The sequence below is a fragment of the Trachypithecus francoisi genome, unplaced genomic scaffold (genome assembly GCF_009764315.1).
Source record: "Trachypithecus francoisi isolate TF-2019V2 unplaced genomic scaffold, Tfra_2.0 Lachesis_group10, whole genome shotgun sequence".
In the NCBI taxonomy this organism is placed as follows: Eukaryota; Metazoa; Chordata; class Mammalia; order Primates; family Cercopithecidae; genus Trachypithecus; species Trachypithecus francoisi.
In genome coordinates, this window is record NW_022681455.1 from 121263814 (window position 1) to 121290460 (window position 26647).

The 26647-nt window shown below is 47.9% G+C and overlaps 1 protein-coding gene across 1 annotated transcript in view; it reads right to left on the bottom strand.

The window, feature by feature from the left end:
* Positions 1-281: 281 nt before the first annotated feature.
* Positions 282-26647, bottom strand: part of CDYL2 (chromodomain Y like 2) — a 211182-nt gene continuing 184816 nt past the window's right edge. Inside the window, exons 4-7 of the mRNA XM_033219103.1 lie at positions 23599-23771; positions 15524-15734; positions 10413-10556; positions 282-6896 (exon numbers count right to left, since the gene is read on the bottom strand). Coding sequence (XP_033074994.1) covers positions 6738-6896; positions 10413-10556; positions 15524-15734; positions 23599-23771 — 687 coding nt within the window. The 3' untranslated portion in view covers positions 282-6737. The remainder of the gene's footprint in view (positions 6897-10412; positions 10557-15523; positions 15735-23598; positions 23772-26647) is intronic.

Below are 26647 nucleotides of genomic sequence, written 5' to 3' on the forward strand. Positions count from 1 at the left end.
CGGGAAATATCAGGGAAGGGGTAAATGCTCATATTAGCCCCCTGAAAAATCACTCCTGTACCCCCCAGTTTTGGGGTCCTCTGGCATCAAGTTGTTGCTCCCACCTAGTTACTGCCTTCCTGAATAACTGAGGCCTCCTGGCCAAATTTGGGTAGTTTCTAGGGAGCAGAGGCACCAAATTCAGGTGCCCCTAGAAGGCCCCCAAAACCTCCCTGCTCAGAAACCACAGAATCTACTCACGAACTTTATGTGCAGCCTGCAAAAGGGGGAACACAAGCAAATGCAGACGAAGTTTCAACCGTTTTATTCAAAGCAGCTTCTCACAATGTATAAATACTGCATATTAGCACACATGAAAAATACAACTTCTAAGGCACCCAGAAATGTGTTCATACACGTTACAGGACCATTCACAAAGAGAGTGTACAATTTGCTCTAGACAGTCAGCATTTGATAAATCAGAAGATTATTATCCCTCAGAACTGCACCCAGTCTCAGTAAATATTTACAACATGGTGAGAAGGGGTCAGCTGTACCTGCTTTATAATTCTATGAAGTACTCAGACTTACAAATATTCAGAACTAGTTAAAGACTCTCCCATGGTAATCTGGCAAAATAAAACAAGTAGCCTAATTTTGCAAAGGTCTTGGTGGATTTTGGTGTATGCTACATCCATGATCAAATCCAAACACTCCTAGGGTGGGCTGGATAAGTTTTTGGTAGCCTGCTTCATTATCAGAAGTTTGGTAATAAGCCTTACCAATAGAATACCACTTCTTCAGCATCAATCATTTCTCAACTGGTCAATGGATCAATGATTTCATCACAAATGAGAATGGAGAGAGAACTGAAGACAATTCTTCTCACACCTAACAGGAATTAGAATGGGTCAATGAAGAACAAAAGGAGGCAGACATTTGGCAAGTGCAGGATCCTACTGTTCAGTATAGACATGTCTGAAAAATTCTTACCCTGGAGGTTCATATTCAGATGGAGGAGTCTACACTGGCCAGATAACCTGGAGGAATACCAGGCCTCCGCTTTTATGCTATGGATACAGGCTTGGGACTACACAGCAGAAACACCAACCTGAGATAGTGAGCTTCAGTTAGAAACTCATCTTTCAGAGCCTTTTCAATATGACAACGAATCCCTCTGTATGGCCAGCCAAGGGGAGCATGAGGTTGGTGGAAGTGAGCAGTTTCTCTGCACCATCAAGCATGCACATATCTGTCTAGATGTGCCCACAATCTATGAAACTCAGGCTTTGTTAGAATAATGGAATTCTTTGGTCCTCGGTTTTATGAAAGGCAATATTGTCACAATCCTGTCAACATCGACATTGGCAAATGACTTCAAGCTGGGACTAATGGCACAGGGACAAATTAAATACTAGATGGGAAACTCTACACATTCCAAACTTCTAAGAGTCAGCTTCAAGAGCTCCAGCATCAGGCTAGATATAAGAGATCCAGATCAGGCTAGATGTTGGATCAATGAGAAAAGGTTAAGCCATAAAAAAGGCCAGAGTTGAAGTTGAAAACTAGATATGGGTTTTTCTGACTGCCACACACACTGCAAAAATTTAAAGCAAATCTCCATCTTAATGGCCGACAAATTGACTTTATAAATACGTATCAGAGATGAACCAAATAACTTGATTTTAGCCATATGAAAGCCCTGGATTACCTTAGTGCGGACAACCAAAAGGAATAATAATTTCTTTCTAAGTCCAAATTCTAGTTGGTTTTATTAAACCCCAAACACCGTGGATGCACTGCCAAGGAGCTCCATGATTTATGCTCTAGAAAAACAGTCCTGGATAGACATATTCAGCTGATACGTTATGTTCTACATCTAGTTTGCCTTTGTCCTGCTAAACTCCAGTTTAGTATGGCTTGATACATATAGTTCATTGATAAGACACTGAGGACACATGGGAATGCTGATTGTGTAACTAAAATTGACTTCAGATTGTCTACACAGTAAGACTCATCGGTAAACTTTGTTAACATCTCTCAAGCAGTGCTGAGCTTACCCAGAATGGACGTTTCCAAGTCATCTACAAGGAAATCTGGGGTCAACTGCCAGGGTCAGGAGCAGGAAATGCCATTTGTCCAGAACAAATGATGGACCAGCAGCCTTCCCTATGACCGTGTCGAAACCATGTTTACAGTATGAAGGTGACTCTGGAAAACCTGTCCTTGGTCCATTCTTATGGCCAAAGACAATCACCAAGGTGTCTATCTGGTCCCTGCCGCCATCAACTCAATCAAACTCTTCAGATTAGCCATGAATTAACAGACTGTATCCAGTCCATCAGCACGGCTTACATTGCATGGAGGAAACAACCCGTATTACCCTTTTTAATTTTTTTTTTGCAACAAGCTTAAGGCTCTGTTCACAAACTCCATCAACTGCCACACAGTGAGAATTTATGGGGAGATCTTAAACTACTTATGTAGTTGCAAAGTTGAAAAATTTACTGATCCTAATGGTAAGGCTTATTCACAAATTCAATACATTTTGAAATTATACTTCAAACGCAATTACTTCGAAAAAAGATTAACCTGCTCTCCAACAATATAAGAGCATTATATTCTAATGAAAAAAATTGGCACCAAACCAGTATGCTATTTTTCGAAAGAACAAGTGATATTAATGAAAAATATTGCCTAAAACGCATATCCTAACTTATCACAGAAATATAAAAGTTTATATTTTGAAAATATATACTGTATTAAAGTCTGTAAGCATTTCAACCAAAATTTGCAGAAATAACTAAGCAACACGTATCTACAACAAAAATATACATGCAAGACAACCCCCAATGGTTTCCCTTAAATATCTACAAAGGCAAAGTGTAGATTTTTAAAGATTATACAAAACCATTTACAGAGAATAAAATAAAATACTTAAGAAATCTCATTTAGAGTCTTAAATACTGTGTATATTAGTGAGAGTGTCTAGACTAATATATACAACAGATCTAAGTATCTGAATACAGAAAAACAGAAGATAAGCAATTCTGCGTTTTAAATATTCACCTAGGAAGATTTGAAGATGTTTATATTTGTTTCTCTCTGTTAAAAAATTTCCACAGAAACTAGATTGGAAAATTTCATGGATGTGACTAAATTCCAAATTAAAAAAAAAGTTTACAAAATTTTTAAAACCAACAGTTAATGGGAAATGCAATTCAGCATTCAGTGAAGGCTATTTTTAAATGTGGATATTCAGAGATACAGTTGCATTGTTCAAAGTCTATTGTCATTATTATTTTTCCATCCATATACTAAACTTCACATGGGAAAAACATTTTCATGCTTCAGAGAGAACATTTCCTAGTTTAATCTATACCAAACAAGAATGATATTTTAAATCAATTCTCTACTACTTTCTCATAGCTATCCCCATGTCATTCTTACTGATTTTGAAGGCTCTTACCCACAGACGTTATTTCTATGCTGGAAGGGGCACGTAAGTACATCAACATTAGGCTGCGTCTTCCAAACGGTGAGGAGGTCTGACCACCTTAACAAAAGTTCTGCACAAAGTCCTCTCAGAATAGGGTTGTGAACTCAGATGGTCCCATAAGATGCTGAGAGTGAGCCATCATCGGGGTTGGGGCAGAGGGGGAAGGAGAGTTCCACTGCATGGCTAACAGGATGGGAGGGAGTGGATTGCCAGAAAGGTCCCTGACTAAAGAGGTGCCCTCAATTGCCCACCCACAGCGATTCTTCCAAACCCAAAGGTAACTGCAGGACAGGGCTGCCAAAACGAGCCACAATTCCTCAAAGACCTGCCCAGGCTCTTGGGAGTGACTTATGGGGGAAGGTAAGGGAAAATGGTAGAGAGAGGGGAGAAAGGATCCCACAGATAGAGAGGTGGCCCTGGGGTGGAAGATCAAAAATGAAAGTCTGAGCCCTATCTCAGGAAAGCTATTATGATAAACCCTGACACAACCAGAGGTCTCGTATTTTCCATCTCAGATCGATTTGCTGTAAGTTACCTGGAATTCACCCACACATTATCAAAACAACTACCCAGAAAGTGAAACATTCAGTCCACCCTGCAGCAAACAGATTTCACCTGCTTTCACCCAACTGGTGGAACTGACTGTATGCAAACAACCAAAATACAGACTTTCACCACTCCCGTTACACCCAGGACCTGCGAATTAACAGCAAGAGTTCCACCTTAGCAATGGTTTCACATTCCTACCTTAATCATCAGAGATCCTTGAAATGTTTAGAAGTTTGGATTTGATAGTACATCCAAAGCTGAAGCATTTCTACTTCCTTCAAGCAGAGAACAAAGGTGGACTCCGATCTAAAAGAATTTCTAAACATCCCCTTTCTTGTCCAAGGAGAATCCTGACCCCACTTCGACAGATGCTGAATATAACCATGCCCAATCAGAAGCTCAACAGAAAAGAGAGGGCTCTTTCTAACGAGAATTTAGCAGTAGTGAAGACACTGTCTGCCACAATATATAAGAACCAGGGTCATTTAAGGGTTTTGAAAGTTCACATTTGTTTTCTCAAAGGAGGCGATAAGATCCAGGTAGAGTTGTGATGACAGGCATTTGGACAAAAGCAGGTGTCTCCTTACAGTAACTCCCTGTAGGACAGGTCTACTGTCCTTACAGGATTCTACATGGATAAAGGGGAGGGTGTAAGGACTTCAATTCCATCCTCCTCTGGCTGAAGGAGAGGTTTCCCCTCCTTCCTGACCCTCATGAACTCTTAAAGGAGACAGGCTTTCCAGGGAGGGAACCAAGGTCATCAGAAGGACCAGTAGTCCAGATAAAACTTGAGGGTCATTGCTTAAAGGACCATGTCTCTAGATCTGATCTAGACAATCAACCTGTTCTTTGAAACTCAAAGCTCAGGACCACAAACACATTCCACCTGCCCTGCCCAGTGCACCTGATTGCCTGGAGAAGACAAAGGACCACAGAGAGTTAGAGAACTGTCACCAGGACTCTCTTCTGAGCCTGTCTCACCTCCACCAGCTGTGCCCACCTCTTGCTGCCTTATTCCACTCTCTTCAAAGAAGGGCCAAGAAAGGCTGGTGCCGAACAGGAAAGGGGAAGAAGGGGAGGGCCAAGTGCCTTCAGCAATACTCATGGGCTGTGATGGAAATGGAAAAAAATCCCTCCATCCTGAGAATCTGAGAATCTAGCTTTCTCTGGGTGCCTGACCCATGGTTTAAACCTCATGCAGAACACACCCCTTCCATTTGTCTGCTCTCAACTTGAGGTTTATACCTTTCTCCTCACCACTCAAAACCACAACCCCCAACACCTCCTTCTCTGTAGTTAATCCAGGGACTTGAGTCTGACAGTCTAACACAGCTGTTGGAGCCCCCTTGCAGCCCAGGGGGCACTGGGGCAAGGAGATCTCATCCCTAGTCATTGCTCCCTATGTGCATAAAAAAGCTAGTAAAAAGATGGGTCATTTCAGCTTCTGGGGGGAAAAGATTCAGAACTCCAGACAGCTTAGCAGAGTGGGAACTCCTCCCCAACCCCCTGGAAGGCCAATACCAGAAATCACTGATCACATGGAAGCAAGAGAAAGTTCAGTCATTTGCTCCAGAGAAAAAGTCTTACTCTAGACAATATGCTATTCCCAGGTAGGGCCTATCCCCACCCCTGCCCAACATCACACAATTTGGGACTGGGTCTGTTTCAGGATCGTTCAGGCTGAGAGGGCCCTTTATCTCCTTAAAGACAGCACAGGGAAGAGAAAACTCTCCCAAGATGTCTTCTACGGACAAACCTAAGGAACTAGGATTCTATTATTACAGCTGAGAACCGCTTCACACAGAGGTGCAGCGCTATTCCTTTTGTCCAAATAAATCCTTCTGTTTTTCATCTCTCTAAACTTTATTTCTACATGGTTCATTGCTAGAATGCACCAAACGGCATGAACCCTGTGTGGGATTTGGTCCAGGGCAGTATGAAAATAGTATCTGTGTGAACAACAGACATCGCAATATATAAACAAAAATAAATAAATAAAATAAGTCCAAGGAAAGAAAAAACATTTCCCTAGTAGTTTGTTTTTGCAAAACTAGCTTTACATATAATACACATAAATTATCAGAATTTCCACTTACATTGTTTTAAAAATATATATTTAACAAAACATTTCTAAATGTACAATATCTGGGTTTGTAAATCACTCAATTGGGTTTTAAGACCAAGCCCTAATAGTCACACAGATTTGCATCAGAGAGGAGACTGAAGCCAGGTGTGCACAATCATTTTGCTCATTGGTCTGGAAATTCCCTAAGATGGTCGTCCTCTGACACCTGATCTAAATACAACCGGACAGAGCCATGATGGCCAAGTCTCCAAGTCAGAGGCACTGTGTAGACACAGCCTGAGTCAGAAGAATGGGAAAGTGGTCTTCCCCTTCCTGGACCGTGATGGTGCATTTCAGCAAGTGGGGAAAGGACAGCGGCGCTTGGCGGAGCCCTGGGAAGATACAGCCCCGGAGAGCTCTCTGGCCAGGTAGGGCAGGGAGGTGGGGGAGGCCAAGTATGCTGCATTTTCCATCCATTACACAAAATCAAACCAATGAGGAGCAACCAAAGGACACGAGGAAATGGACACAACCCTAGGTATAAAGAGACACCTTGACAAACTCCTTGGCCGGGGCAGACACTGTGCTCTGGTTTCCAAAACACAGGGCAGAGTTGGAAGTTGGGGGCCCGTGAGCTGGGGCCCCTCAGACTTCATAAATTTTGTCCTGCAGGTAGCTGAAGAGGGAGTCCAGGCCTTTGGAGGAGCTCCAGAGCTGCTTGAGCATGAGGCATTCCTTCTCATTCACGTCTTCCAGCACCGATTTCAGGAAGCTCCGCACGAGGCATTTGGACTCCTCTAACACCTGGAGGGAAACAGACAGGCCTGATTAGCTGGGCACCGGGGACTCTGCTCCAGAACTAGGTACCTGGCCCATGGGGCACTGGCCAACCTCTCATACTCACAGCCATAGAAGGCTGCCTCCTCCAGCCTGGGCCTTCCTAGTCCCATGTATCCAGCATGGTCATGAACGGATCCCAGATGTGTCAAGACATGGAGCCCTGAGGCCCTGCGATGGCTCAGCGGGGCCCATGTCACCCCAGATCACTAGAGGCTTCCCTGTTACCCAAGGGTGACACAAACACAGAGTCCTTTTCTATAGGTGTGATGAAAAAGTGTGGGAGACACTGCTACCGTGATTCATTTTCATGATCTGTTGGCAGTAACTCAAGGATCACTGAGAACACAGAGTAAGATGATGACATGAACAAATGGTTGTCACAGTATCCATACAACCCAACCCAAGAGCAATGCTCCATGTTCAGGCTACAATTAGTAATTATGGTAGTAACAGGCAATAACACTCAAAGCTATCACCTTCATAATAATTATAGTAAGGAGTAAAAATCATAGGAATGAATAACAATCATCACATCTATAGTAATAACTGTAGTAAGGAGTAATAATAATCATGGTAATTATGGTTATAAAGGTAGTAGCTGATGCCAAGAGCTATGATAAATGATCATAAATGATCTATGATTATTCATTACTAAACTATTACATACATACACATATCATGTATTATATACATTATATATACAGGTAAACACCTATGTACATATGTAAACACACATATACACTATAATATATACATATATTATGTATATTATAATATATAATTATGTATGTGTATTATATATCATATATAATATATATATTATGTATATACAGCATTATTCCTACAGTGTTATTACTATGATTACTACTACCATACTATGATTATTACTCATTACTGTGAGTAATAATCATAGTAATGAGCAATAATCATAGTAATAAGTCACAGCAAAAAGCAATAATCATAGTAACAATAGTAATAATCATAGTAATGAGTAATAATCATAGTAACAGTAGTAACAATCAGTAATGAGTACTAATCATAATAGTCATAGTGAGCAACGAGCAATAATGAGCAATAATCACAGTAACAATAGTAACAATCATAGTAGTGAGTAAAAAAATCGTAGCAGTAATAGTAATACTAATCATTGCAATGAGTAATGATTGTAGTAATATATGTAATAACTATAATAATGCCACTATGATCACCATTAACAAACAGGATCTAAAAGAAGTACTTTTCCTGAATTCTTTCATTTATTTCTCATGATAACCCTGCAAGTAAGTAGTCTTTTGATCCCCATGTTACAGATGCAGAACCCAAAGCTCCATGATGTAAAGTGGCCCAGGGTTGCCTGACTACTCAGGGGTGAAGGAGTAGGAAAACCAGGTCTGGCTGATTCCAGCAGCCACGCAGCTGCTGCCCTCTGGCAGAGGTACAGCCAGAAGTGAGGCCTTTGTGCACACTTTGCTGGCCTCCACCAGCCTCTCCTGAAATGCCTTCAAACAGAAAGCAAGATGGCAGCTCCCGAGCTCTAGCAGGCTGGAAGAGGCTGCAGTCTCACTCCCCTGCCTGGGCTGGAGGCTGAAGATGGTGGGATGAGCTGCCAGACCCAGCTGGCTCTTTCCCCCTGGAATGACCTCGAAGAGCACCATCTCCCCGAGGCCATGGGCCTCACTCTGCTGGAGTAGTTCCTTTCTCGGGAAACACCCCTAGCACTCCTGAATTCACAGCTGTTGGCAGCAGAGACCTCCTTGCAGCATTCCTTGTTCTAAAAGCGGGCCCCCTCAGGTGTCCTTCAACAGTTGGATTCACCTGAGGGTCTCTTCCCTGCCACAGAACAGGCCAAACCCCTCTCTGCAGCTCCCAGGCCAGTCTCCCACCCTCCTTTTCAGTCGCATGTTTCCTGGCATTCCCTTGCCACCCGACCGCATGCCGCTGCCTACACTCCCTGTGATTTCCTGTTTTGAGTGCCCTCACTCTCGCCGCTTCCTCTGCTTAGAATTTCTACCTGTTTCTCCATGAAGCTGACCCCAGGGTGATCAATCACCCCTGTTTGCCCAGGACTAAGGAGCATATGGTTTGGCTGTGTCCCCACCCAAATCTCATCTTGAATTGTAGCTCCCATGATTCCCACATGCTGTAGGAGGCACCCGGTGGGAGATAATTGAATGATGGGGGCAGTTTCCCCCACACTGTTCTCCTGGTAGTGAGTAAGTCTCAAGACAGCTGATGACTTTATAACGGGTTCCCCTTTCACTTGGCTGTCGCTTCTGTCTTGTCTGCCACCATATAAGACGTGCCTTTGGCCTCTGCCATGATTGTGAGGCCTCCCCAGCCACGTGGAACTGTGAGTCTATTAAACCTCCTTTTCTTTATAAATTACCCAGTCTCAGGTATGTCTTTATCAGCAGCGTGAGAACAATGGGGTTTCCTGGGATGCACGATTTTCAGTCCTCAAACCAGGACAGTCCCAGACAAGGTGAGGCAAACTGGTCACTCTAGTCATTAGTAAGATTAAAAGAGAATCCACGTGAAGAGAGTGAAGAGATCAGCAACGCCTGTGGCCCACGTGGGTGTTCACTAACAACGTGGAGACCTTGCCACCCCCCACCAACGCCCTCACCCTGAGGGCACTATGTGTTCAGCCTGCAGGGGGCAGGGCTTAAACACAGTAGGTGCCAATAGACAGGGAAGAGGCCCAGCAGGAGAAGCATGACAGCCGGGTGTGAACACAGGCAGAGGGAGACAAAGAAGGGAGGGGCAAGGGTCTGGCCCCAAAAATGCACCCAGCAGCTCCCCGTTTCTCAAGCACAGAGCGAGTCCTAGAGTGTCAGTCTCCCAAAATGCCTCTCTCAGCTCCAGAACTGGCCCCGGGGCGCAGGAGTGGCCTTGTATCCACCTTCCCACAGGATATTCTCCTGCTGTGCTCTGAGTGACTGCGATGAGATAAAATCAACATTTAATTAAAAACCACTGCCTCTGCGGAGGTGTTATTTGTTTATATATTTTTCAGTGCATCTTCAAACAGTGACATTTAAATGTGCCGAGCAGTCGGTGGAGAAAAGAAATGAAATAGAGGCATGGTGTGTACGGCTTTCTCTAGTTATCTCTGGACGGGTTCAATACTTTTTGTCCTTATTTGCCTTTGTTTCTCGTTACTTTGAAAGCTATAGATGTTTTGTGCTTTTGCATGTGTTTAGGACTTTCTTTGAAAGCAGTGACGTTACCCTAGAGTATCCATTTCTCCTGTGAGGTTTCTCTGCCTGGAGATGATGGAGAATTTGTAATAATGCTGACTGTCTCCCTCTGACTGAAGTTGTCAATACTGAGAAAAGGCATTTGTTAAATTGTAAAGGGTCTTTTGCTTATTCCCTGTGTGACCTCTGGCAAGTCAACGAAGCCCTCTGAGCCTTGCTGTTCTCATCTGTAAAATGGGTCTGTCATAAGGACAAGCATGCAGGAGGCGCAGGAACTCACCACGGCACTGCAGGATGCCATCTCCTTGACCCGCAGCATGACCTCCTGGCTGAACGTGGTGGGCCAGAAGACCTGCGACACCAGCCCCCTGCTGCAGGCCTCCTGGGCGGTGAGCTTCCGCCCACAGAACAGCATCTCATTGGCCTGAAAAAGCAAAAGCAGGCGAAGACTGAGGGCCTGGAGGTCCACCCATCTCCCTCAGCTGGTCCAGGGCTTGCCACCTGCAACCATCCCCGTTCTGGAAGGCATCTCACCTTCCAGATCCTTATCTTACTTTGGGGTCAGATAAGCTTTGGGAATTGCATGGAAATGTTTGTGTCCATGAGCAGAAGGTTCACAGTTTTCATTAAATGCCCCAAAGGAGCTGTGTATTTACTGTGTCTCTGTATGCCCCATGCCCGTCCCCATTTCTGGTGGCACACACATGGGCATGGGTTGTGGGTTGGGTACATTTCAGAGCCGATGACCCAGCCCTGATGACGTCATTGGCACTGAAATGTACTCAGCTCACAACAGCCCAGGGATAAAGACGTGCTCCCTTCTAGATAATAAAGCTCAAGTAGAGTTTGCAGCTGCAGGTGTGGCGGAAGAGTCTTTCTTCCTCTCTGACTGCAGGTTAACACCAGTGAGCCCCAAGGACCACCCACTTTCTGACTGCAGGCCAACATCAGTGAGCCCCAAGGACCATCCACTCTCTGACTGCAGGCCAACATCAGTGAGCCCCAAGGACCATCCACTCTCTGACTGCAGGCTAACATCAGTGAGCCCCAAGGACCATCCACTCTCTGACTGCAGGCCGACATCAGTGAGCCCCAAGGACCATCCACTCTCTGACTGCAGGCCGACATCAGTGAGCCCCAAGGACCATCCACTCTCTGACTGCAGGCCGACATCAGTGAGCCCCAAGGACCATCCACTCTCTGACTGCAGGCCGACATCAGTGAGCCCCAAGGACCATCCACTCTCTGACTGCAGGTTAACATCAGTGAGCCCCAAGGACCATCCACTCTCTGACTGCAGGCTAACATCAGTGAGCCCCAAGGACCATCCACTCTCTGACTGCAGGCTAACATCAGTGAGCCCCAAGGACCATCCACTCTCTGACTGCAGGCCAACATCAGTGAGCCCCAAGGACCATCCACTCTCTGACTGCAGGCCAACATCAGTGAGCCCCAAGGACCATCCACTCTCTGACTGCAGGCCAACATCAGTGAGCCCCAAGGACCATCCATGGCTGTGTCCCTGCCTGTGGAGAGTTGGGGCCAAAAGGAAAGGAGAAATAGGAGAAGAGAGTGAGAGAGAGAAAGATTAAGGGAAAGAGAGAGAGACTTGATGATACTTGAATTCCCAAGCCCTGTCTCCCTAAGGGAACTGCCACTTCTGGACTTTCCGGCTGGCAGAACCATTAAGCTCCTTTTTAAAAAATTGAACTGGTTAAAGCGCTTCCATCACTGGCCGCCAAAAAGGTCCTGAGTAACACCACAATACCAAGGCAGAGATATGCATCTCTCCCAGCGGCTCAGGGCTGGGCAAGGGCACTGCCCAGTCATGAAGGGCAGAGAGCAACCTTCCCTGGGCTCTGGCGACCTGGGATATCTCTGTACCACACTCCCCAGAGAATTTCCTTTTGCTTTGAAATTTGCAGCTGTCATACAAGATCTGGGAGGAGTTACATAGATAAGGTCCCAGGCACAGACAGAGAACGTGATAGTAATAAGCTGCAACTTACAGTGACTGATAATTAGGGCGTAATGGTCAATTCCATGTGATAGAGTCCACACGGCTGGCAACGCCTTCCCCTCCTGCTCTTCTCTCTTGCCTCTATGTGCTAGCTCCCCTTGGGCTGGTGTTAAAATGCCAGGCACTCTCAGGCCTCCAGAGCTAAGCGTAAGTTCCCCCATTTGGTTCTGGTTGTCACCGATGGTTCACGATGACCCAGAGGACAACCTTTCACGCCAGAGTAGAGGGCAATCTTTTATGTTGATAATAAGTCTTAGCATATGCTTGCCTGGTTCAAGATGTGAACACAAATGGAGGCCTTGATGCTTTCTGAAGAACACCTCAGTCCAATGAACTCAGTAGAAGTTCGCTGGGAGAAGTGGCAAATGGCCATATCTGCTCCCATGAACCCGGATTCAGATCCACTGGAAGCTACTCCCTGGCAGGTGCGAGGTATAAGGCGAGGCCTCCATTCATACGGAAAGGCTCCTGGCCACTCCTCAGACACCACAGCCTGCAGGGCCCTCTCTGAAGAGAGAACTTAAGGGTATCATCCACAAGCCTAAGGATTCAGAGAGAAAGGGGATTCTTGAGTGGAAGTAGGGTGTCCCTGGTGAAGACCCATAACATTTACAAACAATCCACTCTAGAGCTAAGAAAACGAGAACATAAACAGTTTAGTCACTGATGCGTGACTCTGGGCAAGTCACAACGTCACAAAGCCACAATCTTCTCTGCTGTCCAAGAGGCATCATGACAGCACCAAGCTCCCAGTGCAGAGGCAAGGTTAACTGAGAGGTGCTTAGAACAGGGCCTGCTATGTGCAGAAGGGGTAGCAGAAATTTGCTATTTTTGTTATGGTTGGTGATGTCATTTTCAAAATGGAACAAGGAGGAATATGAAGGAAGGACAAGGGACACTGCTATCAGCCTCACTATTGTAACAAAAGCAGGACTTGAGAGATGAGAAGAATGCGCTTGCAGGCCCTCAGATGGAAACAACAGGGGATGGAACTGCAAAGGAAGACAAGGAAGAAATCCAGTGTAAAAGCCCCTGCCCTTCCACAGGTGCTTGCCCAAGTGCAACAGTCACAGTCCTGAGAACGTGCCGAGCTGCCTCAAGAGCATGAGCGTGATGTCAAAGGTGGGTGTTTACCTTCCAATAAAATCAAGACGTCAAAAGAAACGTCCTGGAGTCTGTTCCTAAAAAGGAACAATTCACAATAGCTGTGGGGCCACAATGGACTATTCTCTTTTGAAGAGAGAACTTAAGGGTATTATCCAGAAGCCTAAGGACTCAGAAAGGGGATTCTCGGTGGACGTAGGGTGTCCCTGGTGAAGACCCATAACATTAACAAACAACCCACTCTAGAGATAAGAAAACAAGAACAGAAAACAGAGTTTAGTCACTGACTTGTGACTCTGGGCAAGTCATTTAATGTCAGGAAGCCACAATCTTCTCTGCTGTCCAAAGGCATCATGACAGCACCAAGCTCCCAGCACACTTTGCAGGGCTAGGGAGGCAACACTCGGCCTTTTCTCTGGGGTTTCAGGGCTTGGCCCTGTCACCTAAGGGGTGCTTCTCTGGCAGTTTTGTGGGGTCTCCTGTGACCTATGGCATCTGCTGGCAGATGCCCCCAGTGGACCCTGGGCAGACCTTGCTGAGGCAGGCACAACACAGAAGGCCCAGCACCCTCCCTGGCGTGCCGGGCTTGCAGGGGCCACCCCACGCCACTGCCATGACCTTGTCCCTCCCTTCTCCCCACCATCCGCATCAGAACCCAGCCACACTGACCCGACCACTCTCAACCCAGGGCCCGCGAGGCCCACTCCCTTCTCCTTCCTTCACTTCATGCCTCCTCTCCCTGGAATTCTTGCCTCTGTTCAAATGTCACCTACTCAAAGGAGTCCTCTCTGAACAAGGTGGGACCTCCTTTCAAGACACTGAGCTGGGGAATTGAAGGTCTGAAGAACAGGGTTTTTCTTCATTCCTGGACTCCTGGTGGGCATGGCGAGCTGGGCACTTAGTGGATTTGCAGTATTGGAAGAAAGGGAGAGAAAAAGGGAGCTGACTGGCTAGAGGGGGCTGGAAGGAAGGGACTCCCTGAGAACCTTGTGAGATCCAGCTGGGACCCATGCTTATGAAATAAGTATTAGCCCATCAGAGCTGAGTTCAGAGTTCATGGCTACTCTGAACAGCAGGGGCTGCCTGAGAGTCCACAGGGGAGGAGCCGTCAAAGGAAGCCCAGATGCAGGAGCATGGCACCTCCAACGCTTACTCGGACCAGCTACACGTTCTGAACCCCTCCCTGGTCCTGACAGCCAATCGCAGATTCACCCCTCAGGTGTGGGACCTATTTAATAACAGGCTGGGTTTGGAGCACATACAGTGGAACCAGCCAGTCCGTGCTCAAATCCCACAACTGGCATTACCACTGCATGCCTTTAGACAACGCACTAAACCTCTCTAGCCTCAGACTCCACATCTGCAAAATGGGGATCACAGCTGTCCTGCCAGGGGTGTGGACTGCATTGACAGCCCAGCCCAGCATACAGCAAGTGCTTCCTACGTGCCAGCTGTCATCACTGCTCTCTCCTGTCCAGACTTGCTTCTGGATGTTGGTGCAGAATCTGACCACAGCTTACAGTGGACTCTGCCGCCTCCATTGGACAGTGGCTCTGTATGCACCACCTGGTGACACGGCTAACTTCTCTGAGCTTAACGTTCCATCTGTAAGATGGAAATCGCAACCGTTTCCACACGGGGTGGAGATCGCTTTGTGTTCACTGAATCCTTTCCCTCTTCTTGCTGGACATGCACTGGGCTATATCTCCCAGCCTCCCTTGCAGGCACATGTGGCCAGAGGCTGAGTCATGGTCGATGGCACATGAGTGGAGGTGAAGATGCCCCTGCAGGCCTGGCCCATGAAGCCCTACAGGGTGATGCTTCTGGCTGTCTCTTCTCTCCCACTGGCTGGAAGTGAGGGCACATCTACTGGATGGGAGACACCTGGGTCCCCAGATAGTGTGGGTGACTCCTATACCTATGCTGGACCACACGAGAGTAAGAAGGAAAGTTTTGTTGTTCAAGCCACTGAGACCGTGGGCTGCTTGTTATAGCACCCAGCCAATCCAAAGACACGCCCTCAGGGGGCTGGAGTGAGGAGTAACTGAGACACCATGCAGAGTGCATGGGCCATACACTGACATCATCGCCATCTTCTCAGGCCGGGCTACTCCATCCAGCACTGATGGCGTGGAGGATCCGAGGCAGCCCAGCCAATCCTCAGGCTGACAATATCCTCAGGTTTCTAGTCCCATGAAGAGCCCCTAAACCCAAGGGAGAGGAAGGATCCTGCTGGGATCCGAATCCAGGTATCACAGGAGGCTTACCAGCGCGACGCCCAGGATCTGGGGGAAGGTGTAGGAGGAGCAGCCAGCAGGCGTGAGGCGGATGGTGGCGTAGGGCGTCTGGAACCAGGCCTTCTCACTGGCCCACACGATGTCACAGAGGGGCAGGATGGAGGCGCCCAGGCCCAGGGCTGGCCCATTGATGGCCACCACAATAGGCTTCTTAAACTGGATAAAGGCCTTCACAAAGTCCCTGGGAGAGAGAGAAGACCCTCTTGAACAGGTGACTACAGCTTGCCAAGCCCCACTGGAACCCTTGACTCTCCCAGGTGCTGTGACGCACCCTCATGTCGTCAGAGGTGAGAGGTACCAGGCAAGGGCCTCATTGCCTGGACATGGAACCACCAGCTGTCAGATTTTCTGAGGTACACTGATGGGGTCGCTGCATGTCCTGGTTTGCTCCGATTGCCCCGGTTCATGCCCCGTGTCCTAGCACAGAACCCAGTTACCATCTCCTTCCATTCTCAAAAGCCATGGCTTAGACAGTAAGTTATATGGGCACCCTAGATACTGACAGAATTTGTATATATGCTAAGGAAGTCAACCCGATTGTTAAGGTGCAGAACCAGAACCAAAGGGAAGGTGTAATAGGGAGGCATATTTCAACTCAAAGAGAGAAAGAATGTTCTAACATCTCTGGCCAAAGGTGAATGGAGTGGCTTTGTGGGGTATGAATTCCTCATTCTTGGAGGTATTTGCATTTTAGCTCAATGATTATGCTGGGTGATGTTGTAGGGGGACTTCAAGCTTCAGATGGTGGCTACATGTTGGGAATGATGACATTTAAGATTTTCAAAAATCAGACGTAGGATGGTCAGATTCTGAATTACCTGCAGGGATGCCAGACTCATCAAGGGTGATTCTAAAATGCTGAATACAGTCTATGTGTTAGGATGGCTCTGACTAAAATCTGTAGGCAGGAGCTAGAATCCCAGCTACAAGACTGGGCAATGCTTTCTCTCCCTGCCGTTCTGCCCTGAGCAATGCATGCACCTTTACCAATCACACAGAGCCATCAGCAGTGATCTCTATTTCCTTTGCCTCAGAAGGCTTTTTGTTTTTTCCTAGTTGCTATGTATGATCTATAAAATTTTAATATTCATCTGGACATGGAGGAAAGATACAAGATGTGTAGTAAAGTCTGCATCCTTCATTACTCTTAGAGATATGAGAAACTATAAGAATTCACAAAAATAAAATCCAAAGGCCCATGACCTTGATCTGACCTTGGCCTGCCTCAGCTTACCTCTCCAGGTTTCCCTCACATCACTCTTGCCCCCACTCACTGTGCATGAGCCACACAGGCCTCTGAGAGTTCTTAGAAAACATCATTATCAAAATTTGCAATCACCCTAACTAATTATTTGCTTGTTTTTGGATTCTTCCTCCCCTTTAGCTCCTTAAGGACACCCAGACGTCTGCCTGGGGCACTGCTTGGCTTCCATCAATATTGGAATTAGCACTCAGTAAATAGCTGTTGAGCAAATACATGAGTCTCCCAGAACAAGAGCAAAGACTGCAGAGGTGTGGCAATGGTGAACCAGCTCTTCACCAAACCTGTTTTCCCTCTTCTTCCCGGGGCTACTGCCCGGCCACATTTCCCATCTCTGACTGCATGTGGCTGTGACCAAGTCACCAAGTGCTGGCCAAACAGGATGTGAGCAAAACCCCACCTGTACCACTTCCAGGTACACACCAAACCTCCCACCATAGCATCCTCCAAGCCCACTCATCTTGGTGAGCACAACAGTCCTGGAAGACATTTGCTGAGCCACAGGATGGAAGAAGTCTAGGTTCCCGAGTCACAGGCTGATGGTGACATCTATTTTAGGCTTATGTATCTGAAAAGTACATTTCTATATATGAGGTTTACTTGTTACATCAGCTAATACTTAAATAATACAAAAGTCGAGGCCGGGCACGGTGGCTCATGCCTGTAAACCCAGCACTTTGGAAGGCCGAGGTGGGAGGATCACAAGGTCAAGAGTTCAAGACCAGCCTGGCCAATATGGTGAAATCCCGTCTCTACTAAAAATAAAAAAACTAGCCGGCATGGTGGCAGATGCCTGTAGTCCCAGCTACTTGGGAGGCTGAGGCAGGAGAATCGCTTGAACCCAGAAGGCAGAGGTTGTAGTGAGTCAAGATCGGGCCATTGCACTCCAGCCTGGGAAATAAAGTGACACTCTGTCTCAAAAAAAAAAAAAAGTTGAGCTGATTTATCTCTTCTCAATCAATACTGTTCCTTTCTCCAACTCTTATCGAAAGTTGTGGATATCACAGTGATATACTGGGATCAGATTCAACTGCGAGACAGCCTACTTAATGTTCTGCCGGGGTAGGAGGTATCTTACGATCTATGTAAGTCGTCATGAAAGTATGCGCCTCTGACTCAGGCTTGAGGCATCACACTGCCTGCGATGGTGGAGTTGGCTCTCACTCCCTGCTGGTTCCCAAAAGGTACTACTTCAGAGAGGGAGTCCTGGCTCCATGACTTCTGATGCTTGGTGTTCCAGTGGCCCAATTCCTAACATCATTTACTTCCTAACCTATGGTAAGGTTTTAGGTTAGGTTACTGGTTTTTGCAAGTGCTTTTCACTGAAAGCAATTTGGGGTCTGCAGGAGATATGGACTTTTTTGTAGAATCCTTGTGGGTTTGGATGATTTTTGTCAAACATCCCATTCCTGAGTGACCTCATACAATTCCAGAGTCTTAGATCTCAGAGGTGGGAAGGACTTTAGGACTCATGGAGCCATATCTTCCACTCGGTGCAGAATTCCCTCCATACCATTCCAAGGATGCATCATTCTGCCTCTGTTGGATGTTTCTAATAAAAGAGGGTCCATGCCTGTCAAGACAGCCTCCCTGCCGTGGGTCTCTCTGATACTGTTGCCACCTTAGCTCCATCAACCACATGACATCCTTCAGGTATGGACTGCAGCCCTTGTGACTTTCCAGAGCTTTCTTATGCAGGACCCCAGAGCCTTTCACTCTGTGGTTTCCAACCTGAGATCCGTGCAAGGGAATCAGGGAAGCAAGGGAAAGAGGACCCGGCGTGCAGAGCTCTGACCCTCTACCCCAGCCCTCCTGTGTCATCCAACCTGCCTCACACTTCATTTCCTTGATATGAAAATGTCACCTGACGTTTAATGAAGGCCACCCCCCATCCTCTTTCTCTCACCTCGGGCAGTAGATCTCTATCACTGGGAGCCAAGCAGCAAACAGGATATTGCATTACGGGCCCTGCAGCTCAGATATCTGATCCTGCTGCGATGGCAGGGCTGCGTGGGGAAGATTGCACCCCGCCTTCCCCCACATCCAAGGCCATCAGGCTGACCTGACCCGCACAGCTTCCTTTGCTCTACCCGAGCCCTGTGGCTTCTGCCTGACAAAGCTGCTGGGCTGCACTGATGTGGCAGAAGGAGCAAGAACTTCAGAATCTGAAAGACTCAGAGTGAAGTCTCAGTTCTGCCCCTAACTAATGGTGAGACCTTGGACAGGGTGCCTGGTCTCTGGAGCCTCATTTTCTCCCTCTGTAAAATGGGAAAATCAACGATGTTGCCCCAGATTGGGAGTTGAATAAGAATCAAAGGAGACGTTCCATGCAGGGTGCTAGCCCAGTGCGGACATGCGGGGAGCACGCCATCCCTGCTGCTATTATTATGGGGAATGCATCTGCTGGGGAGGGTGGACAGAGTCCTCATTCAGTTCTCAAATTGGTCTGTGATCCATTCTCCTAGGCTACAGGTGACCCAGAAGCAAAATTCTGCTCACTGGAATGTCTCAGTTTCCCCTGGAGCAATCGGCATTTCTCTTGTGACCCAGTTACACACTCCCTTTAACCAGAGCCATGGAGGAGAACCCTCCCCCAGTCAGTACAGGACCAAACAGTGACAACCATCCGGGGGTCCCCAGAGAGGTCCCCAGCAGGCCACTCCTTAGTCTACAACCCACCCCTTAGTCCAGGGGCCCACTCCCTAGTCTTAGACTCAGCTTAGGTAGAAGTCACGGCTGGAAGTACCAGCAGTAGTGACAACAACTGTAATAGTAAGTCCAAGTACATATTAGTGCCAGGAATAGCCCAAGCGTTTCACATAGAGTATCTTCTTATTCTCCATCCTAGCAACCCACCGGTGAGGCCAGTACCATCATTTTGATTGTTCCCATTTTCTGAATGAGCTAATAGGCTCAGAGAGATCTGTGACACACCCAAGGCTCCACCACCAGCAAGTGCAGAGGTAGCTTTGAGCTCAGGCAGCCTGCTTCCAGGTGCCACATGGGCAGCTGCCAGCCAACACTGCTTTCCTGAATACCTCGTTTGAACAAGCCGCCTTGTCACCAGAGCTTTCCTCTGCAGGACCCCAGAGTCTTCCCCCACAAGTTCAGAGGAGGCAGCCTCTTTTTGGGATGGATCCAGGAGAGAGGCTTCTGAACAAACCACCTGAGCTCTCCCCAAATCTGCTAGTTCATTCATCAAACATTTGCAGAGTGATGAGTCCCAGTCACCAGTCCTGGTCACGTGTATGCAAGTTTTCTTTAGGCAAGGATGAGGAGGGGGTGAGCGTACCACTCACGGGGTGCCAAGGCCAGGCAGCACGCCTGGTCAGCCCTATTAGGAGCGTGTCCCAAGAGAAGAGATGGGGGCAGTTCGATGTCCAAAAAAACATTTTGGCCCTGCTAGATTTTGAAGGAAGTTTTTTCACACGAGATTTCTTGTAAGTCCGCTAACACACCTAGAAAACCGACAGGAGCGGGCGCAGAACTTGCAGCATGAATCAAGCTCCTTTCAAAGACAGTGCACTTCCTTCAGGACACCCCTCTGGAAATCCACAAAACGTTATCTGCAGAATGCTTCGCTGCCACCTCGTGTCTCCAACTCCAGAGTGTGGCCTCCGAGGCAGCACTCCCAAGCTGGGAGAGCTAGAGATGCCTTGAAAGAGTTTGGTGCTAATGGGCCAGCCACAGTCTCTTTCTAACCCCAGGAGCATCTGTCTCTACACGGCCACATTTTCTGCACCTCCAACCATCTTTGCTTGTAGTTCTCACCGTTCTCACGCCTGTATCACCTCCTTCTTCACCCTCATCCCCTTAATAACCACCTTTCCTCTCTTGCATAAAAATAAGAATCTTAGGTTTCTCTTCGTGCTCTCAATCAGTGGTGCAGAAATCTGGTTAGCACAGGGCAGGTGTTCTCAACCCTGGCTGCAACTGAGAACCAGCAAGGACGATTCCCATCAAAAGATGCGCTGGCCCCACCTCAGCCTAAATAACCCAGAGTCCCCTGGGGGTGTTGCCAAACATCTAGGTCTTGGGAATGCTCCCTTGGGCCTCCCTATGCTGTCAGGGCTGGGGACCAGTGGTCCAGGGGACATCTCCTTTCCCATGCCCTCATCCTTGCTAGCTCACGAACTACCAACTTCTGCTCCCTTTGAAGAATCAAGAAGAATTCCTCCTGCCTCCGCCATCTTGCCCTGTGCTCTGCCTAAGGGGAGCTCACCTGCCTGCTGAGATGGCAAATGTCTGAATTCCACTGGCCGTGTTTCCCCAGAACTACTCAGCTGGGAAAGTCAGGAGCCAGTTTGGGCCCCGGCCTCAGCCACATTCTCCTACAGTTGATGTTTTCAACCCCATCTGCCTCTGACATCTCTTTCTCCATGAATTTGGTTCTCAAGAGTCCAGAGATGCATAGATATCATGCTGCACACCCCAGTGGGTAGAGGCTATGGGAACAGGAGGGAATGTTTTGCCCCTCAGATTTGATACATCCAAGACACAAATGCAGGGCCAGGCCAGGGAGATGCCACCCTCACCAGAGAGACTGGGCGTGCAAAGCCAGAGGAAGGAACCATTCGGTGGGGGCTCTGGGGAAATCCATCTGAGACCTGACCCCCTGGATACCCTGTTTCTGTTCAGCTTCCATCCCTTCAGTGACCCAGCTGCAACACCTTATCCCTGCATGCAGGAATGACCCCCTCGCCCACTCCACGCTGGGACAAGCCTCATCACTGTCAACTCAGGGCTGGCCTACGAGTCCCACCTTGCCTGCAGCTGCCCGGGATAATCTGTTAATAGACCCCATCGGCAAAGGTGAACAGCTGCCCACCAGAAGGAGCAGCCATTGAGGATGCTGGGCAGAGGTCAGGATGGGCCCTTGCCTAGGAGGAGAGCCTGAAAAGATGAGGCTCTTTGAGCTGCTAATGATTTCCTTCCAGGCTATATTAGTTTCCCAGGGAACAGTCACCACAAACTTGGGGCCTAAAACAATCAAAAGGTATTCTCTCATAGTTCTGGAGACCAGAACTCCAAACTCAAGGCGTTGGCAGGGCTGGTTCCTTCTGGAAGTTCTAAGGTAGAAGCTGTGTCAGGCCTCGCTCCCAGTTTCCGGTGGCTGCTGGCCATCCTTGAAATTCCTTGGCTTCAGGCTGCATGACTCTAAGCTCTCCCTTTTCTGTCATATCACCTTCTCCTCTGTCTGTGTCCCCTCTTACGAAGTAAGTTCTGTCTGCGTCTGGCGCCCACTCTAACCCAGGATGATCTCATCTCAGGACTCTGAACTTAATGACATCTGCAAAGAGCCTTTTTCCAAATATGGTCACCTCCACAGGTTCCAGGGATTGGTACCTGGACATATCTTTTGGGGGCCACACTTCAACTCACTACAAGGGGTCTGGACGCTAATGAGCTGCGCACGCATGGAGTGAAAACCAGGGGCTGTGTCAGCCAGGTTTCCCTGGGCTTCTGGAAATCCAGCTAACGCCTCCACTGAAATTTGCAAACCAGATAAAGACCATGACTGAGGCTCCACAGGTCACAAAAACGGGCACTCAGTTCTCTGAGTGCGCTGTGGTGGCCTCATGCATGAGAGAAGCACGCTGGAAATCCTACAGTTCCCCTTCGACACATGGAAAGGCAGTAGCGAGAGGGCATAGCTGGGACCAGGCAAAGCGCAAACCGTTTGGGCACAGCCAGGAAGCCTGTGCCTCCATAACCACAATGCCTTTCACGTAACAGTGTCCAGGCTCATCATGTCTCTTCCGGCAAGAATTCTGCAACAGCAGACATGGGTATTTTGGAGTATGGGCTCCAATGGCTGCTTCACCCTGAAGAGGGACTCAGAATTCCACACACAAGTGTATCCCAGCATCACCTCTTGGAGACAACGCAACCCCTCCAAGCCCCCTACAGCCACGTGGGAATCCGCCTGCCTGCGTGTGGCACTTCCACAGAACTATGGAGACTGGAGGCCCCAGAAAATCCCTGACTTACGGCCTGAGGCTCTGTGATACCATGTGGAATAAATGTTCCTTCTCATGTGACCAGGGGCATTCCTGAAATGTGACTTGTCTGATTCCTAAGCAAGATACAGCAGTCCATCCCAGGTGAACACTGGTTGACAGCTGTAAACCAGCTAAACAGCTGTAGTGTCTAGAAATGACCCTCACTTGCTTTTGATATACTAATAAAGAATGGGGAAATAACTACCCTTCAGTGTCCCAAAAAGGTACTCATTGTTGAGTCACCCCCAGGACCCCAACTTTTGCCCAGGGGCAATTAGAAAGGGGGACATACCCTGTATCCCGTTGGGTCTGCAAACACACAGCTGCCCAGGGAACCCCTCCATCAACCTCCCCACTGCTGAGTTACGACAGTGCTGGGACACACAAACAAACAGACAACCAGACACTCTCCCCATCAGGCAAGGGGTGGGAGTAGCGTGGATAACACATGGCCACGACCACACTCAGGCCTTGATAGCAAATAAAAAATCTTTCCGATCAAAAGAATGAAAGTGGGATCTAACCTAGAGGGCAAAGCAGTCCTAATTTTGGCAGGACTATGGTTATAGATGAAAATATAAGATGCCCAATTAAAATTTGAATTTCAGATAAACAACCAACATTTCTAAAATGTAAGCAGGTCTCAAATATTGCACAGCATGTACTTATGCTAAAATTAAAATTCCCGGTTGTTTGAAATTCAAATGTAACTGAGCAGCCTGTATTTTCACTTGGTAATCCTAGGCAGGATCCCAAGGTGTGGGAACAGGAGCACAGCTCACCTGATGGCTTCTGCAATCCGAGTGCTCTCCTTTCGCCGGTCGCTGGACAACCGGCCAATTAGGTAGGAATAATCCAGGCCGCTGCAGAACACACTGCCCACTGCACTGAGGAGCAGCAGTTTGCTGTCATCTGTGGCTGCGTTGCAGAGTGCTCGCCGGACTTCTTTCATGATCTGCCGGCAGAGATGAATTTGCAGGGATGTTAAGTGACTATCCTGTAAGCCTGGGGCTTTCAGACAGCAAGACAGCCAGAGGCCTGATCCCCTGAGGGTAGAGGCCAGGGAATCTGCTTCTGCCTGTGCAGGGAGCCTCCCCTGAGTACAAGCATGAATCCAGAGCAAGGAGAAAAACACTTATCACTGCCAAAGCCCTCCAGCACCATCCCCAGAGCAGGCAGAAGAGTGCTAATAAGGAGGCAGTGTGGTCACTGGCTGCAGATCTGGAAGCCTGGCCTGGAGTCGCTCAATCCCTGGTAAATCTCTGCAAATCTTGTTCTGGCATTTGCTTATTTAGCCCTTTACAAGATGTGGAAAAAATCCGTGCACAGCCCAAGTAAGGGACGTAAGCCATCTCTAGATGACTCAATTTGATTATTATACATCCTTGCTCATCTTTCATCCAGCTAATACCCCACATGGTTTGCAGGTGCCACATGGCAACTGGGCTTTGGCATCAGATCCAGACCTGGGTTTAATGTCCCACAGGAGTTCCAAGCCCCTGGTCCAAATTCTGGCTCTGCAACTTACTAGCCGTGGGACCTGAGCCATGCTGGTTATTCATCCTCATTGTCCCCATCTGTAAGTGGGTGGACCCACTCTTAAGATCTCCAGTGAAGAATAAGTGAAAGGAACAGTTATGCTATGGCCACCTGTAGGTTCACATTCCTGGGAGGTAATGATGAATTCTGGATAAAAGGCATCTTGTTCCTCTTCTGCATGCCAGTTAAGTCTGCCATGTGACATGGAAGAACTGTGCTGGCCACCCTGCCATCATGGGACAAGTTCCCCTTATCTCCTGTATGTGTCTCCTGCATGTATGCCCTAGGATTTTTAGGACTCTATGACTTTGTCTTGGGCAGGTGGAGGGCAGGACAGAATTTGGGAGACAGACACAGGTGCCCTCGGTAAGTGGTCAGACCAACAAGTGCTACCTTAGCAGTGAACATGTACTGCAGGCCAGGTACCCTGCTACGTGGGCTCCAGCGTCCCCAGCACCAGTGAGTAGCCACTCTTCTTACTTCCAGACCAGGGAACAGATGCCTAGAGAGGTCATGACACTAGTCCACGGCCACACAGTTGGTAAGTGTTAGAGGTGGATTTGAGCCCTGGCCTGGCTCACACAATGCCTAGTCTATGCACTTTGACACTGCAGATTCCCACTGTCTGGCCATGGCCTTTCATTCATGGAGAAGGAGGGCAGTCAGCCCCAGAGCAAGCAGCCAGCCCAGGGAGGGACAGGCAGGGGTGGGGCAGCTAGGAGAGCCCAGAGCTCCCAGTTCCCACCCTGCAGCCTTCTTTGAACTTCTTCCCTGGGCCAAGCGCATATTCACCTAATCACCTTTGCATGTGCCAATCTCCCTACCCCTTGTGGGACTGCCCAGGCTCCTTGATTCTGAAAGTCCTTCTATGACCCACCCTATTCTCCTCCCCCATTCTCCCTTGTCCAGCACCCCCATTTGTTTCCTTCCTTTATCATACATTTACCTGTCTTACCTACTACTTATTTGTTTCCTGCCTTTTATTTGTCCACCCTTGCTCAACTGTTATTTTAATAAAGAAAGGAATGGCATCTCTCTTATTCCCCACTGTATACTCAGAGCCTAGCACACTGCCTGGGGTAGGGTGGACACTCAATATCTGCTTGTTTAATCACCCTCATTGGCCCTTTTCCTCAACTTCAGAAGAAAATTAGGTAGGATGCTTGCTCACCCACCTAGAGGCTTTTACAAGGCCAACTCAAGACCTGTGAAAATCATTTAAAAGACTGAAGAGTTTACCACCATAAACTTTGCAACCCATGAAGGGTAACTGTGTTTCCGCTCTTCAAAGGCATGCAGCCAGGCTGTTCAGCTCCTCATCATACGAGGAACTATTTTGGATGCGCCTGAAGGTTACAGAGCACTTGCCCATGAGTACTTACACTCCCAACCCCTTGTGAGGTGGGCATTATTATTAGCTCCATTTTACAGAAAGGGAAACTGAGGCTCAGAGAGAAACGTGACTTTCTCAAGGCAACATGTCAGCAACTAGCAGAGCCCGTGCTAATGGACTGGCCGGCTCCAAGTTTCCTGCTGAGATGGTTCAGGCTCTTTCTGCCCCAAGCACTTTCCAACTTCACTGCTCAAAGTGTGGTCCTTAGAACAGCAGCATCACACCCCTCAGGAGGTGGCCAGAAATGCAGACTCTAAGGCCCCAGCCTAGACTTACAAGGGGTTCCAGAAGGTCAACATGGGCCTCTGGGGCTATGGCTGGGCACAAGCTCCACTTCTACTCTGGGTAATCTGGAGTGAAATCATTAGCCTCTCCTGGTCTCTCTATCTGTAAAATTTAGATTTACCAACAAACAAGATGCAAGTAGGCTGCTTAGTGCAGTGCATGGCACATATCCTGCAAGATGTCCTCTTTTATATACTGACCCTACAGAACAGGTTGGGCTCTGCCCCAAACGCTTTCAAACCTCACTACTCAGAGTATGGTCCTTAGATCAGCAACTTCACATTCCCAAGAGCTGGCCAGAAATGCAGAGTCTTGGGCCCCAGCCCAGACCAACAGGATGAGTCTCTGCATGTTCATGGGACCTGCAGGGAATTCATATGCATGTTATTGTTTGAGAAGCGCTGCTTTATGATGTGAACTCACTTAGCCTTATGAGGGAGTCACTTGTTCAAGCCCCATTTTATGAATGACAAAACCAAAGTAAGTGACTCTGAGAAGTTGACAAGTATGGGGTGGAGCTAGACTAGGACTTGGGAAGTAGGCTTTGGGGCCCATGTCCTTCACTGCAGGGTAGGCTGCCTCTCAAAGTACCAGGGCTTTTCATCTGAAGACCT